Here is a 12,463-nt window from a genome sequence, read left to right on the forward strand (position 1 = left end):
CATTCTTTGAGTCTATTCAAGCCCTGCTAGCGAGGACCCATCAGACAATCCATCAAATCCTCGGGTGAGGAACCCCGAGTGCTCATTCACTGAATCTTTTCAAGCCTCGCTGGCAAAAAGCCTCTGAGCAATCCGATCCAACTTACAGGTATGTAAACCCAGGTACGCTTCAAAGGTTTGTGGTCCAACCTTAAACCACGCTTCGAAGGTTTGTGGTCCCACCTTAAATCACAATTTCCAAAAGTTTGTGGTCCAACTTTAAACCACACTTTATTCATCTTATTTTATTTTACTTATTTTATTCTCATCTTATTTTGTTTTATTTTATTTTATTTTATTTTATTTTCTCTTGCGTAAAGCCAACTTTCGCTTGCCTTCCGCTGACAAATTTAGGTGTCTTTTGTCTTTGAAGGGAACCTCTTCGAGCTCCCCTTCAAAGAGGGGCAGCTGTTGACACCTAAATTTTTGCCTATTCATTTATGGTTTTATCGCAAAAAAATTAGGGTTTAATTTTTTAACCCCTAAACCAAAAATATTTTCTTTAAATTGCATGGCATGTAGACAATATGTGCATTTGCATTTATAGGGCCTATTAGAACATATTTTCCATGTTTATTTTCAAAAATTAAATTAAAAAAATTAGTTAATTAATTAATTTAAAAAAAAGAAAGTAAAGAAGAAAAAAACAAAAGAGAGAAGAGACAAAAGAGGGGAAGGCCATCTGCTTTCTCTCAGGGAGTGCACGTCAGAAAGGGGGTCGGGGGAGAACAGAAATCGGAGAGAGAGAGAGTTCCACAGAGCGAGAGAGAGACCCGAGGATTTCGGCTCGGAGACGTGCGAGACGACCGGACAAAGTCCGATCTATAGTCGTCCCCGCTCGCCGCCCCTGAGTCGGATAGGGAGCGCCACAAAGGCCGCCCCTCCTTCCCCTATTTTTGGTCTGCTGGTCGGTGTCCCCTGTTTTTCAAGTTCACTGGCCGGAGCTTGCGGTCGTCCGGCTCGTGCGAGTTCCGGCCCGTGATACCACGTGCTTGATCCTGCCTGTTGATGCGTCTTTCTGTGTGAATCCCGGACACGTTTGAGCCCTAATCGAACCTAAAATCTCCCGTTTTCGTTGCGCGCTCCAACCGTTCGATGTTATGCTTGAATGAGATTCCTTTCTTTTCGTTTGTGCGTGATGCATTCCGGAGCCTGGGTGTCCCTCTCTTCACTTGTGATGTCTCGGGTGCGTCGCCGGGCGTGTGGTAGAGGCTCAGCCCGTTGGTTTTCGGTCGGTCGAGTCGTTGCTGTTTTTACCGACGAACGAGGAACGTCTGTTGGGCGCGAGCAGAGCCTCGCCGGGCCTTGGCCGGTGCATGGTTGTCCGGTCCCTCGTCGGGGCTTGGTCAGTTCGGCCCAGTCGTCAACTGGTGGCTTAGGTGGCGGAGGAGTCTCGCGGTCCGAGCGGCGGTTCGGGCGTGACCGCGTGCGGAGCTGGTCAGCCTGTCCCTCGTCGGGGTTTGGCTGGTCCGCAGTCGGCCATCCCCTCGTCGGGGTCTGGGCAGTCCCGGTCGATCGCCGGTCTTCGCGGCGAAGACGCCGATGTGACGCGGTGGCCGCCCCTCGTCGGGGCAGTGGCCACGGGTAGAGAATCTCCGGTCGCCGATCGTCGCGGTGGCCGCCCCTCGTCGAGGCAGTGACCGCGAATCAGATTGGCGGCCGTGAGTCGGGTCGGTGGCCGAACCCCGGGTCGGGCGCACGGGTCTAACCGGGTAGGGTTTTGGTGTTGGGCTTGGTTTTAGGTTTATTAGGTTTTTATTAGGTTTTGGGCCTTTTTTTATTTCAGAATTAGAGTGGGTTTCATTAGGTCTTGGGCCTTTCGCGGGTGGGCCGAAATTGGGATTTGGGCTAAATTGCCTTGTTTTGTCTTTTTATTTCCAGTGGGCTTTGGGCCTTTATTATTTTTCTAAATAAAAAATTCGGGCTGGGCCCTTTTTCTTTCTTTTAAATTTGTCGAACCGGGCTCAACAAATGAACCCGGTCCGATCGTGGACCCGGGCCAGCGCGCCCGGGTCAGTCCCGGTCCGGGTCGGATGTGGAGATCCGACCCAGATCCGTTTTTATATTATTTTAAATATTATTTTATTATTTCAATATTTAATTTTAAAAAAACTTTAAATTTTTTTTTATCCGGGTCGGATGTGGAGATCCGACCCGGTTATGTTATTTTATTTTTTAAAAAAAATCGAAAAATTTTATTAAAAAAATTTAATTAAATTTTAAAAAAATTTCAAAAAATTCAAAAAAATTTAAAAACATTTCGAAAAACCAGAAAATATATTTGGACTTTGGAATTGGTTTTTTTTTTGGGCCTATTGTGTGATATTAGTGCCATATTCGACCGCACGTTGCTTGGTTCACACACTTGAATTGTGCGTTTAATTTAACCTTGCATGTGATTGATTATGCATGTTAGGTTCATGTAGTGATTGTTGCCTCCCTTAGCTTGGTTAGGAATGAATTTTTTAGACTCCCGATTAGTGTAAACACGTTAGGTGGTGAATTGAACAAGATTAGGTACCGAAAGGGCACTAATTAGTCAATTAGTGTAATCAAGTCCCCGTACTCATTGAATCTCTAGTTCGTAAAAGTACAGCATTTCTCCCATGCTTTACTAGGGTGTCTAATCGACCCACCGAAAACTGATTAGTGGCGACTCCTAGATAAAATTGATTTGCATGTTAATGATTTGAACCTAAGTCGCGAATTGGTATGAGCTTGGGAGAGCTCGAGCTAGGTTTAACTTAGTAATCCATTAGCCTAATCCCTTAGGCGGCCGGGGCCGGTTCGGGGAGGTCGCGACAGCTCTCCCATTAATCGTTCTTGCCCATTGAAATCAAATTTCGACTTCATTTTTTATGGTTATAAGCGTTCCCGCCTACGGAGCTTGATCGCAATAAGTACTTGACTCATAAAAAATAGCTTCTTGATTATAAATGTCTGTCGATACCTCTGAATAACTGTTCTCCCTCGGAAGTTCGATTGCAATAATTGTTTTTGCTATATTTATTATTTATCCTGGCAATCGATTTGATTTCAGACAAATCTCGTGAGATGGTGTTAATTCTTCTCAACTCAATTGACATCGACTTTCGACTTTATCCACAGTCAATATCTGATCACATGTGATGTTTAACGTACCGTTTACTCCTTCCTTGTTAAAGCCCTACATGTTCTATTAATCAACCTATACTTATGGTCGATCTTTACTTTGTTTTGTTGATGCTCCTGTTGTAAGGTCACATGTCAGATTGTCAAGGCATCTTCCTCTTCCTCAGTGGAAATGGATCCCCCCATCTCTACCTCTTTAACGGGCTCCATTATTTCTATGCATTGAACCAACTCCTTTGGGGTGATTATAATTTTATAGAATAGAGTCGGTGCCCACCTTCGGTTAGGCTCATCTTTATTTGTCAAACAAAGTGTGCTCTAGTATTGTTAAGGGAAGAATTACCAAAAAAGTTTTAAACCTATTATATGACGACCAATTCAGTTTTAAACTTTTCAATTTTATCAATTTAGTTTTATATATTTTGACGATTTACCAATATAGTCATTCCGACTAATTTTGACTGAAAATTGCTGATGTAGACTCCGTCTGTCCTAACATGGCCCGCGGAAGATCGGCATCGATTGGACAATTTTTTAAATTTTTTTAAATTTTCTTCTTCTCTCCTTTCTTTTCCTTTTTCCCTGTGGCCAACGGCGGCCGCACTCGCCAATTGCAGGTGAGGGTCACCCTTGCCTACCACAGGCAAGCCTAGGCAATGGGTGGCCGACTAGGGCCACGATCGCCCAGTGGAGAGTAGCCCTCGTCGACACTCGCCCTAGCCAGAGCCGGTAAGCGTGATGGTCGCCTAGGAGTCGTAGCGAGTTTACATGACACCTAGGCAATTATCAACCTCGTAGATTTGGGTGAGAGCGTTGCGGCCCTCGCCCAAGCTCACCTATGGCTGGTGAGCGCACCCCTCACCTATGGTCAGCCAGAAAAAGGAAAAGAAACGGGAGAAAAAGAAAGAAAAGAAAAGAATTTAAAAAAATTGCAAAAATTATCGTCAAACGGGAGAAAAAGAAAGAAAAGAAAAGAATTTAAAAAAAATTGCAAAAATTATCATCAACGTCGGCCGTCCTTCCTTGCTACGTAGGACAGCCAATGTCCACGTCAATGATTTTCCGGCCATAATTGACTGAAAGGACTATATTGACAAATCGTCAAAAGGCTTAGGATTAAATTAGCACAATTGAAATGTTTATGACTAAATTGACCGTCGTACAATAAGTTTAAGACTTTTTTGGTACTATTTTTTCATCTTTTAACATCTAAAAAAATTTTCAATTTCTAATTATTTTGATTTGCTTTTTAAGGCGTGCAATTGATATTTTGAAAGCTTTTCCTTTTCTTTCCTATCGTTATGTAAGTTACCTTCATAGCACTCCTTAGACATTATCAAGTATAATGAATCTCCCAAATTAGTGTTCTAGGGCTGCTCATATCTATCAATGTGCAATGTGGACTACTTCTACTTTGATCTCAGCGCCTTCGATCCATGTGCGACTCCCGAAGCACCTCCTAGACCCTGCACCCCCGAGCCTGACAAGATGATTCAATGGCCCTTGCTCGAGCACGACAGGGTCACCAGACCCCCCCGGCCACTGATGGAGCTTATTTGGCATGACATGTCCATATACACTTCGTCAGCCATTAGCAATTTGAAGATGTCGATATCAAAGATTGATGAAATGACTTGATTGATAAAAAAAAAAAATAGTAGATAACTTGATATGCAAGAAAGGAGTTAAAAGAAACAGATCGCACAAATCATGAATTTTGTAAACTACACTCGTACTGTATCCCTGTCCATTTCTAATGCATTCTCTCACAATCATATGGAGACATATCTACATGCTCCTTCATTTACCCGTCATGCATGGAAAAAGTTCTGTAACACTCAAAAGAGGCAATTTAGTCGAATACTAGAAGACCCCCAAACACTCCATCATTAAGCAAAGAAGACATCATTGCCCATTCCATATTTCAGCAGAGTTCTCTTTGCATTCGATCCCATCTTCAATTCTCCTCTGTCATCCTCCTTCTCTTCAATGTAACGAGCATCGCGACTAACTTCTGCTCAAGTAGTCTGTGATATCTTCTCTGTTGGCATGAAGGAGGTCAACTTTGCTCTTTCGATTTTTTTGTCCCTACACAAGCTTAAAGTTGATTCCTCAATGACAAGCATTTTTATCCTCAAGCCGATATCTAGCCTCCGAATGTTTCATCTGGACCCTATCTTCTCGTATACATCAGCTAATTGCATCATCTCCATTTCCTTCTCCATTTCTTCACGAATTTTCGGAGATTCTCTTCTCTCCTCATCTTTCTCTTCCCCCATGTTGCCAGTTAATTCATCACAAACTTGATCAATTATCTCTCTTGCTCTCCTCTCACTCTCAAGTTCATCGGATAATTTATTCCACTCTGTTCTGAGCGTTGTTCCTGGATAAGTTCATTAGTCAATCAAATGATTTTTTTTTTGGTTGAAAGAGCCCCCTGAAGTTCAGCATGCAAAGCTGACACAATGGACATGTTGATGACTGCCAATCTTCATGGGCCCACTTGAAACATATAATCTTCAGCTGCTCTTTGATGTGGTCAAAGCATAGCTGACATCCTTAAAACGAGTCTTTACTCCTACAATCTGACCACGAGGTGTCTGGGCTCGAGATTTGTTTTCTGTCAGCACTTTCGAAGAAGAGATCTTTACCTAAAAGTATTCAGACGTGACATCTATCAAACTCATAATCAAATATGTAATGGAGCTAATTTAAGTACGGGAAATTAAAAGTTAAATTGCTTATTCTGAATGACTAAAAGATATAAAGATATCAGAAAGAATCTGACAGGTTATCAATCAACTAAATATATCAAGAGAACTTAATCGAGAAGATGCCATGTCTCTCAGGGGTAAATTAATTAATCTTGCTTGGAGGAGCCGAAAGAAAGGAAAGTGATCTTTTTTTTTTTTGTAAGGATGGAGATAGTCCTAAATGGATTTACCTCCATTAAACTGCTGTTGCTAATAGAACCAAGAGCGCCACCATTTTGCTCTGTCACCCTAAGCCTTTGGGAAAAGGATGGTAATATTCTCCTGTGACTGCCTCTTCCAGATCGATCCATCCCCTAAATATTGGAAAATGCATTAGTTGAAATTGAAGTTCAGCTGAATTGACTGTGCCAGAAATGGTGAATCAATAACTAATACGTGCACTGGAATAGGAGACTCCTCACTTAATTTCTCCTTTCCACCAACATGTTAATGTACAACACATCTGAGCAAATGTAATACCACAATACATGCCAAAAATAGACTGACAAATGCATTTTAAATATTGACAGACAAATAGATAACAGACAACATAACTTCGAGACCTCGTCTTGCATGTAAATATGCATAAATCAATAAGTTGAACTAGTGAGACTAGGGTTTCGTGATAAATCAAAGTAACCATAAATCAAATATATCTGTGTCAAGCTTGTAATGAGGGACATGGTCTTGCATGTGAGGGTAATGAAATTATCGTGAGGCTAGCAAAAGGAATCCTGACCTAGCTGCTACAGTACCTTTTGACATACATTGATTAAAGATGAGGTGTAGTAATCAATGAAAACGAGCAATTTGATCTCAACTTTAGCAATAAATGCTATACGTCTATATTATAAGAGACTCTTGTTCAAAGAAAAGCCAGACGGCAGCAAACAACAAAGATCAAGAACAAAGTTTCCTACTACATCTCTTTGTTAGCAAAATAATATATCCACGTGACAATTTCTAATTCACTTCTGAAAAAGGACTGTGAGATGGATCGGATGAATGTGGAGGGTAAAAACCTTATTGCACAGAGCTGACAATCCTCTCTCTCCCGCTTCCCTCCTTCTTCAACCTTCTTTCTTCTGATTCCTCCTTCACTCTTGGCGATGGTATCTCATTCATTTCCCAAAGAATAGCAGCCAGCTACCCCACTGAAACTGGTTTTCCCTTTGCTACTTCGAGAAGGTGAGTACTTACAGGACTCAACAATCCTTTGTGCCAATGATGGGTATCATGAGCTCAATAGACTCTCCGTGGGCATCAGAGTGGCCAAACCCGCCCCTTTTCCAGTTAAATTGGCTCTCTTGAGTCTGTCGTTGTGGACTATGGATGACAAGTACGGCGTAACCAGGGAAGACCCACATTTTCCAATTTTAGCAGGGATCAAAAAAATCCATTGCTCGATTACTCAGCATGTACTTGGCTTGATTTAGATCTGGCAAATCTAAAAGTACCAACAGTGAGCAAGAAAATGTGATAAAAATAAATATATTTAGAGTTTCCTCAACTTTCTCTTGAAGCAAAATTCAAGAACACGGTAGTGGCGAACACTCAACAGTTAAAAAAAAATGAGAGTTGCTACTGAGATGAACTCAAAAGTGTTTTGAACAGAGACAGGTTTCAAAACAATCAAGTAAACATTAGTAGTTTCCCAACTGTATGACTTTCACTTCCCTGCAAACCGAAGTGGTTTTAGACATCAGATTGCGAAGAATACTGAACTAATGCATCTAAGCTCACTTTCTCCAATATGAGTTGAACACCTAGACCCTAACTCCACTGTGTAATTCTTCTCAAATCCGAAATGCCATGCACCAAATTTTAGAAGGCATGACATGCTTAAGTGATGTAATGGTGAAATTGGTTACTAAGAAATCCAGCTGCAGCCAGGGACTTTTCTAACTCCCCTCTCCTTCATTTGATTCCGGAGAAGAGAAACATCCACCCACCGATCCGCAGCGGCGTATATGTTGGAGAGAAGCACATAGTTTCCACCATTTTGGGGCTCAAGCTCAAAAAGTCTCCGAGCAACCACCTCCCCTAACTCAAGGTCACCATGCAACTTACTGGCCCCGAGAAGTGCACCCCATGCGCAAGCATTGGGCTCCATGGGCATTGTGTTCAATAGCTCGTAAGCTGCATTTAGCCGTCCTGACCGACTAAGGAGGTCGACCATGATTGCAAAATGATCAGGGGAGGGGACTATGGAGTACTCATTTTTCATCATCTCAAAGAATTGCAAACCCTCATCTACCAGTGCAGCACGGCTACAAGCAGTTAAAATAACCGTGAAGGCCACCTCATCAGGATTAATATCTTCCTGGAGCATCCTAGTGAAGAGGTTCACTGCCAATACCCCGCATCCATGCATCGATAGCCCCTGTATCATGGAACAGTAGGAAATGATGTCTCGTTTAGGCAATGTTTCGAACAATTCTGTAGCTCTCTCAATGTTCCCACATTTTGCATTCATGTCTATTAGAGCTGCAACAACATGAGCTGTCTCGAGAGCAATTGAACTCTCGCTTAAATAAGAATCGACCCACTTGGCTAACTTCCCACAACCCACTTGGGAACAAGCCGACATCAGGCCAACCAACGTGAACTCATCAGGCTTGATATTCTTTGACACCATCTCAACAAAAACCTTCACAGCTTCATTTGGTAGACCATTTTGTGCATATCCCGATATCATTGACGACCAAGCGAACATATCCCTCACAGGCGCTTGCTCAAACAAAGCCCTTGCCGACACCATATCCCCAGCCTTTGCATACCCGTCAATCATTGCAGTGAAAGTAACCACGTTCCTCTCAGGCATTTCCTCGAAAAGTTCCCTAGCACTCCTCAGATCACCCACTCTGGCAAGCCCAGTGATCATCGCATTCCAAGACTTCACATTTCTCAGCGGCATTTCCCGAAAAAGTCTCCTCGCCTCAACCAAATCCCCAGCACCGATGTAACCGACCACCATAGCCGTCCAAGAAACCACACTTCGCTGGGGCATTGCATCAAACACCTTCCGCGCGCACACTATCTCGCCACACTTGCCGTACAAATCAACCAAACTCGTGCCCACGAACACATCCCCGTCGAGACCACTCTTCACGACACCCCCGTGAACCGCCCTCCCTTCTCTCACCCTCGACCCGCCGGCACAAGATTTCAAGACCGACGGGTACGTGAACTTGTCGGGCACGGCTCCGGCTCTCCTCATGCGCCCGAAAACCGAGAGCGTCTCGACCCAGGAGGCTCTCTCGCAGTACCCTTTGACGAGCGAGTTCCAAAGGACGGGGCTCGGGTCGAGGATGCCGCCGAAGAAGCGAGAGCAGTAGGCGAGAGAAGAGAGGGAGTAGGAGAGGCAGACGAAGTGGGAAGCCACGAACTGGTCCTGCTCGAGCCCCATGACGATGATCTGGGCGTGCAGCTGGTGGATGTGGGCGGAGTTCTTGCAGGACTTGAGGAGGGTGACGATGGACGGCAGCTTGTCGGAGGCAGGGGCGCGAGTCAGCGAAGGATGGAAAGGCATGAGAATTGAGAAGGCATTGCGTGTGCAGTTTGCTAAAAAGGCTAAGCCATTTCTCGGGGACGTTTTTAGCCTTTTTCCCGCATATGATGTGCGAGGCAAATGCGGGATAAAACTAAATGACACCGGTCCTCGATTTTCTTTTGGGAAAATGACATAAATAGTCCATAAATTTTGACCCAATATTCAAAATAGTCAATGTCATTTATAAACTTTTGGTACATGTTCAATTTAGTCCATAAACTAGGGAAAAAACTACCAAAAACCCCAAACTTTATCACTTGTGATACATTTACCCCGAACTTTTTTTTGTGTCATGAAAAACCCCAAACTATGCAACTTGTGACACATTTACCCCAATATACTATAGCATAGGGCATTTTAGTCTTTTTCCCTTTTTCTATTTTTTTTCTGCTTTTTTTTTCTTTTTTCCGGCAGGGGCTACCCTCGCCGGCGAGGGCGAGGGACCCTCGCCCTCGCCTGGGCGGGGAGTGGGCTGCCCTCGCCGGCGTCGGGCGAGGGCTTCCCTCGCCCCGCCCAGCGAGTGGCTGGCCTGCAAACCCTCGCCCCGCCTCAGCGAGGGCGAGGGCGACTCGCCGGGCGGGCGAGTGGAAGCCCTCGCCCGACGCCGGCAACAACCCATCTTCGCCTGTGCGAGGGCGCCCATTGCCTCGCTCGGGTGTGGCGAGGGTCCCTCGCCCGACGCCGGGCGAGGCGAGTGGCGCCTCGCTCGCCGGGCGGGCGAGGGTCCCTCGCCCGACTCGGCGAGGCGAGGGCCGCTCGCTTAACGCCGGCGAGGCGGCCCTCGCACCGGGCGGGGCGAGTGTCCCTCGCCCTCGCCGGCGAGATCGCCGGAGACCTCGCCGGCAACCTCAGCCCCCGCCGGAAAAAAGAAAAAAAACAGAAAAAAAAAAATAGAAAAGGGGAAAAAGACTAAAATGCCCTAGGTTACAGTATATTGGGGTAAATGTGTCACAAGTTGCATAGTTTGGGGTTTTTCTTGGCACAAAAAAAAAGTTCGGGGTAAATGTGTCACAAATGATAAAGTTTGGGGTTTTTGGTGATTTTTTCCCCATAAACTATATGAAAATGTTCAATGTAATCCTTCCATCAATTCAAGTTCAAGGACTACATTGAAAGTGTTTTTATTAGGTTCTTTATCAATGTAAACTATGCGAAATCGTTGGACGTTGGAGACATGAAATTAACTTTAAACACACAAATCATTCATCCAACACTGAATGTATCCATAATTTTTTTTTTCCATTAACAATAATCTCACTGAAAGACAAAAAAAAAAAAGGTAGACACATATATTAGATCGGTATACTATTTGTTTTTGATATAGCAATATTCTCAAGGTGAATACAAATTAGTAATCATATACATTTCGAGCTTTTGTGTATATTTAATCGTCGGAAACTAGTTCAGTTGCCATCCCTGGCATCAATTACACGATTTAAATTTTCCAAGAGTTTTGGCCACTCTATTGATGAACACATAATCTTTTCACTGTTTTTTCCTTTCCTCTTTTTTGGATCCATTATACAATTTCACGAGATGTACGCATTCATGGATGAAGCTAAAAAGAATGTGATAAAGAACTAGGATCTCTAAGACTTGCATTATGAGATTTGGTTGCTCAATTAGCCATTAATGATTAGCCATTAGTATCCAAACTTGATGATGTGTCCATACGTCTGCGAGGAATTTGTGGATAGGCTGGGAAAAGTGCCAAAAAAGTCCTAAACCTTTTGCATTAGTGCCAATTTAGTCCTAAACCTTTTTTTGGTGCCAATTCAGTCCTAAACCTTTTGCATTGGTGCCAATTTAGTCCTAAACCTTTTTTTGGTGCCAATTAAGTCCTAAACCTTTTAAATTGGTGCCAATTCAGTCCTAAACCTTTTATTTTTGTGCCAATTTAGTCATTCCAGGTCAATTTTGACCGGAATTTCCGACGTGGGCGCCGGCCGGGCCGATCACCGGCGCGACGTGCCCGACGTGGACAAATTAAATAATATTTTCATATTTTTTGAATTTTTATTTTTTCCTTTTTTTTTTTTTTTCACTTTTTTTTTGGTTTCTTCTTCATCTGGCCGGTCGCCGGTCCGGCGACCGGCCAGAGGCCAGTGGCCGGCGAGCTCGACCTCGCCGGATCTGGCAAGGTCGAGCCTCGCCCAGCCGCCGGCGAGGTCGGGCCTCGCCCGACCATGGCGAGGCTCGAGCCCTCGCCGGAGGCGCGGCGAGGGCGAGCCTCGCCCGACCATGGCGAGGCCCGACCTCGCCGGAGGCCGCGGCGAGGGCGAGCCTCGCCCGACCAAGGCAAGGCTCGAGCCCTCGCCGGAGGCCGCGGCGAGGTCGGGCCTCGCCCGACCATGGCGAGGCTCGCCGCGGCGAGGGCTCGAGCCTTGCCTTGGTCGGGCGAGGCCCGACCTCGCCGGATCTGGCGAGGTCGAGCGTCGGCCTCGCCCGACCATGGCGAGGCTCGCCCTCGCCGCGGCCTCCGGCGAGGGCTCGAGCCTCGCCCGACCAAGGCGAGGCTCGCCCTCGCCGGCCTCGGCCTCGGCGGTCGCCGGACCGGCGACCGGCCAGAGTAAGGAGGAAGACAACAAAAAAAAAAGTGGAAAAAAAAAGAAAAAAAAAGGAAAAAAATAAAAATTCAAAAAAATATTTAAAAAATATTAAAGTTGTCCACGTCGGCGCCGGTGACCGGCCGCCGGCCGGCAGGCGTCCACGTAGGCAAATTCCGGTCTAAATTGGCCGGAAGGACTAAATTGGCACAAAAACAAAAGGTTTAGGACTGAATTGACACCAATTTAAAGGTTTAGGACTTAATTGGCATCAAAAAAAGATTTATGACTAAATTGGCACCAATGCAAAAGGTTTAGGACTGAATTGGCACCAAAAAAAGGTTTAGGACTAAATTGGCACTAATACAAAAGGTTTAGGACTTTTTTGGCACTTTTCCCGGCTCACCTTGATCCGAGTCAAACCACATGGGAACATTGTTTCCATCAGATCACGATAATTC

General features: G+C 44.9%; 1 protein-coding gene across 4 annotated transcripts; it reads right to left on the reverse strand.

The window, feature by feature from the left end:
• Positions 1–5,583: 5,583 nt before the first annotated feature.
• LOC115671660 (putative pentatricopeptide repeat-containing protein At5g37570) lies at positions 5,584–9,551 on the reverse strand. 4 transcript variants are annotated; one of them, XM_056303034.1, is made up of 4 exons: positions 7,722–9,551; positions 6,876–7,350; positions 6,095–6,217; positions 5,584–5,801 (listed from the first exon to the last, which is right to left on the reverse strand). In XM_056303034.1, exon 1 carries the CDS (start codon positions 9,433–9,435, stop codon positions 7,774–7,776), a length of 1,662 nt encoding a protein of 553 aa, XP_056159009.1. In that variant the 5' UTR covers positions 9,436–9,551; the 3' UTR covers positions 5,584–5,801; positions 6,095–6,217; positions 6,876–7,350; positions 7,722–7,773. The 4 variants fall into 4 exon arrangements, with proteins under 4 accessions (XP_056159009.1, XP_056159007.1, XP_056159008.1 ...); XM_056303032.1 differs by having other exon boundaries at positions 7,647–9,551; XM_056303033.1 differs by having other exon boundaries at positions 6,926–9,551.
• Positions 9,552–12,463: the final 2,912 nt, after the last annotated feature.

Source organism: Syzygium oleosum, unplaced genomic scaffold (assembly GCF_021117445.2).
Source record: "Syzygium oleosum isolate NSW1041296 unplaced genomic scaffold, Sole_v2.1 Sole_v2.25, whole genome shotgun sequence".
Taxonomy (NCBI): Eukaryota; Viridiplantae; Streptophyta; class Magnoliopsida; order Myrtales; family Myrtaceae; genus Syzygium; species Syzygium oleosum.

What these genes read in the sequence shown, in the direction of transcription:
- LOC115671660 (XM_056303034.1), bottom strand. Translation starts at nt 9,435, where the DNA reads ATGCCTTTCCATCCTTCGCTGACTCGCGCCCCTGCCTCCGACAAGCTG.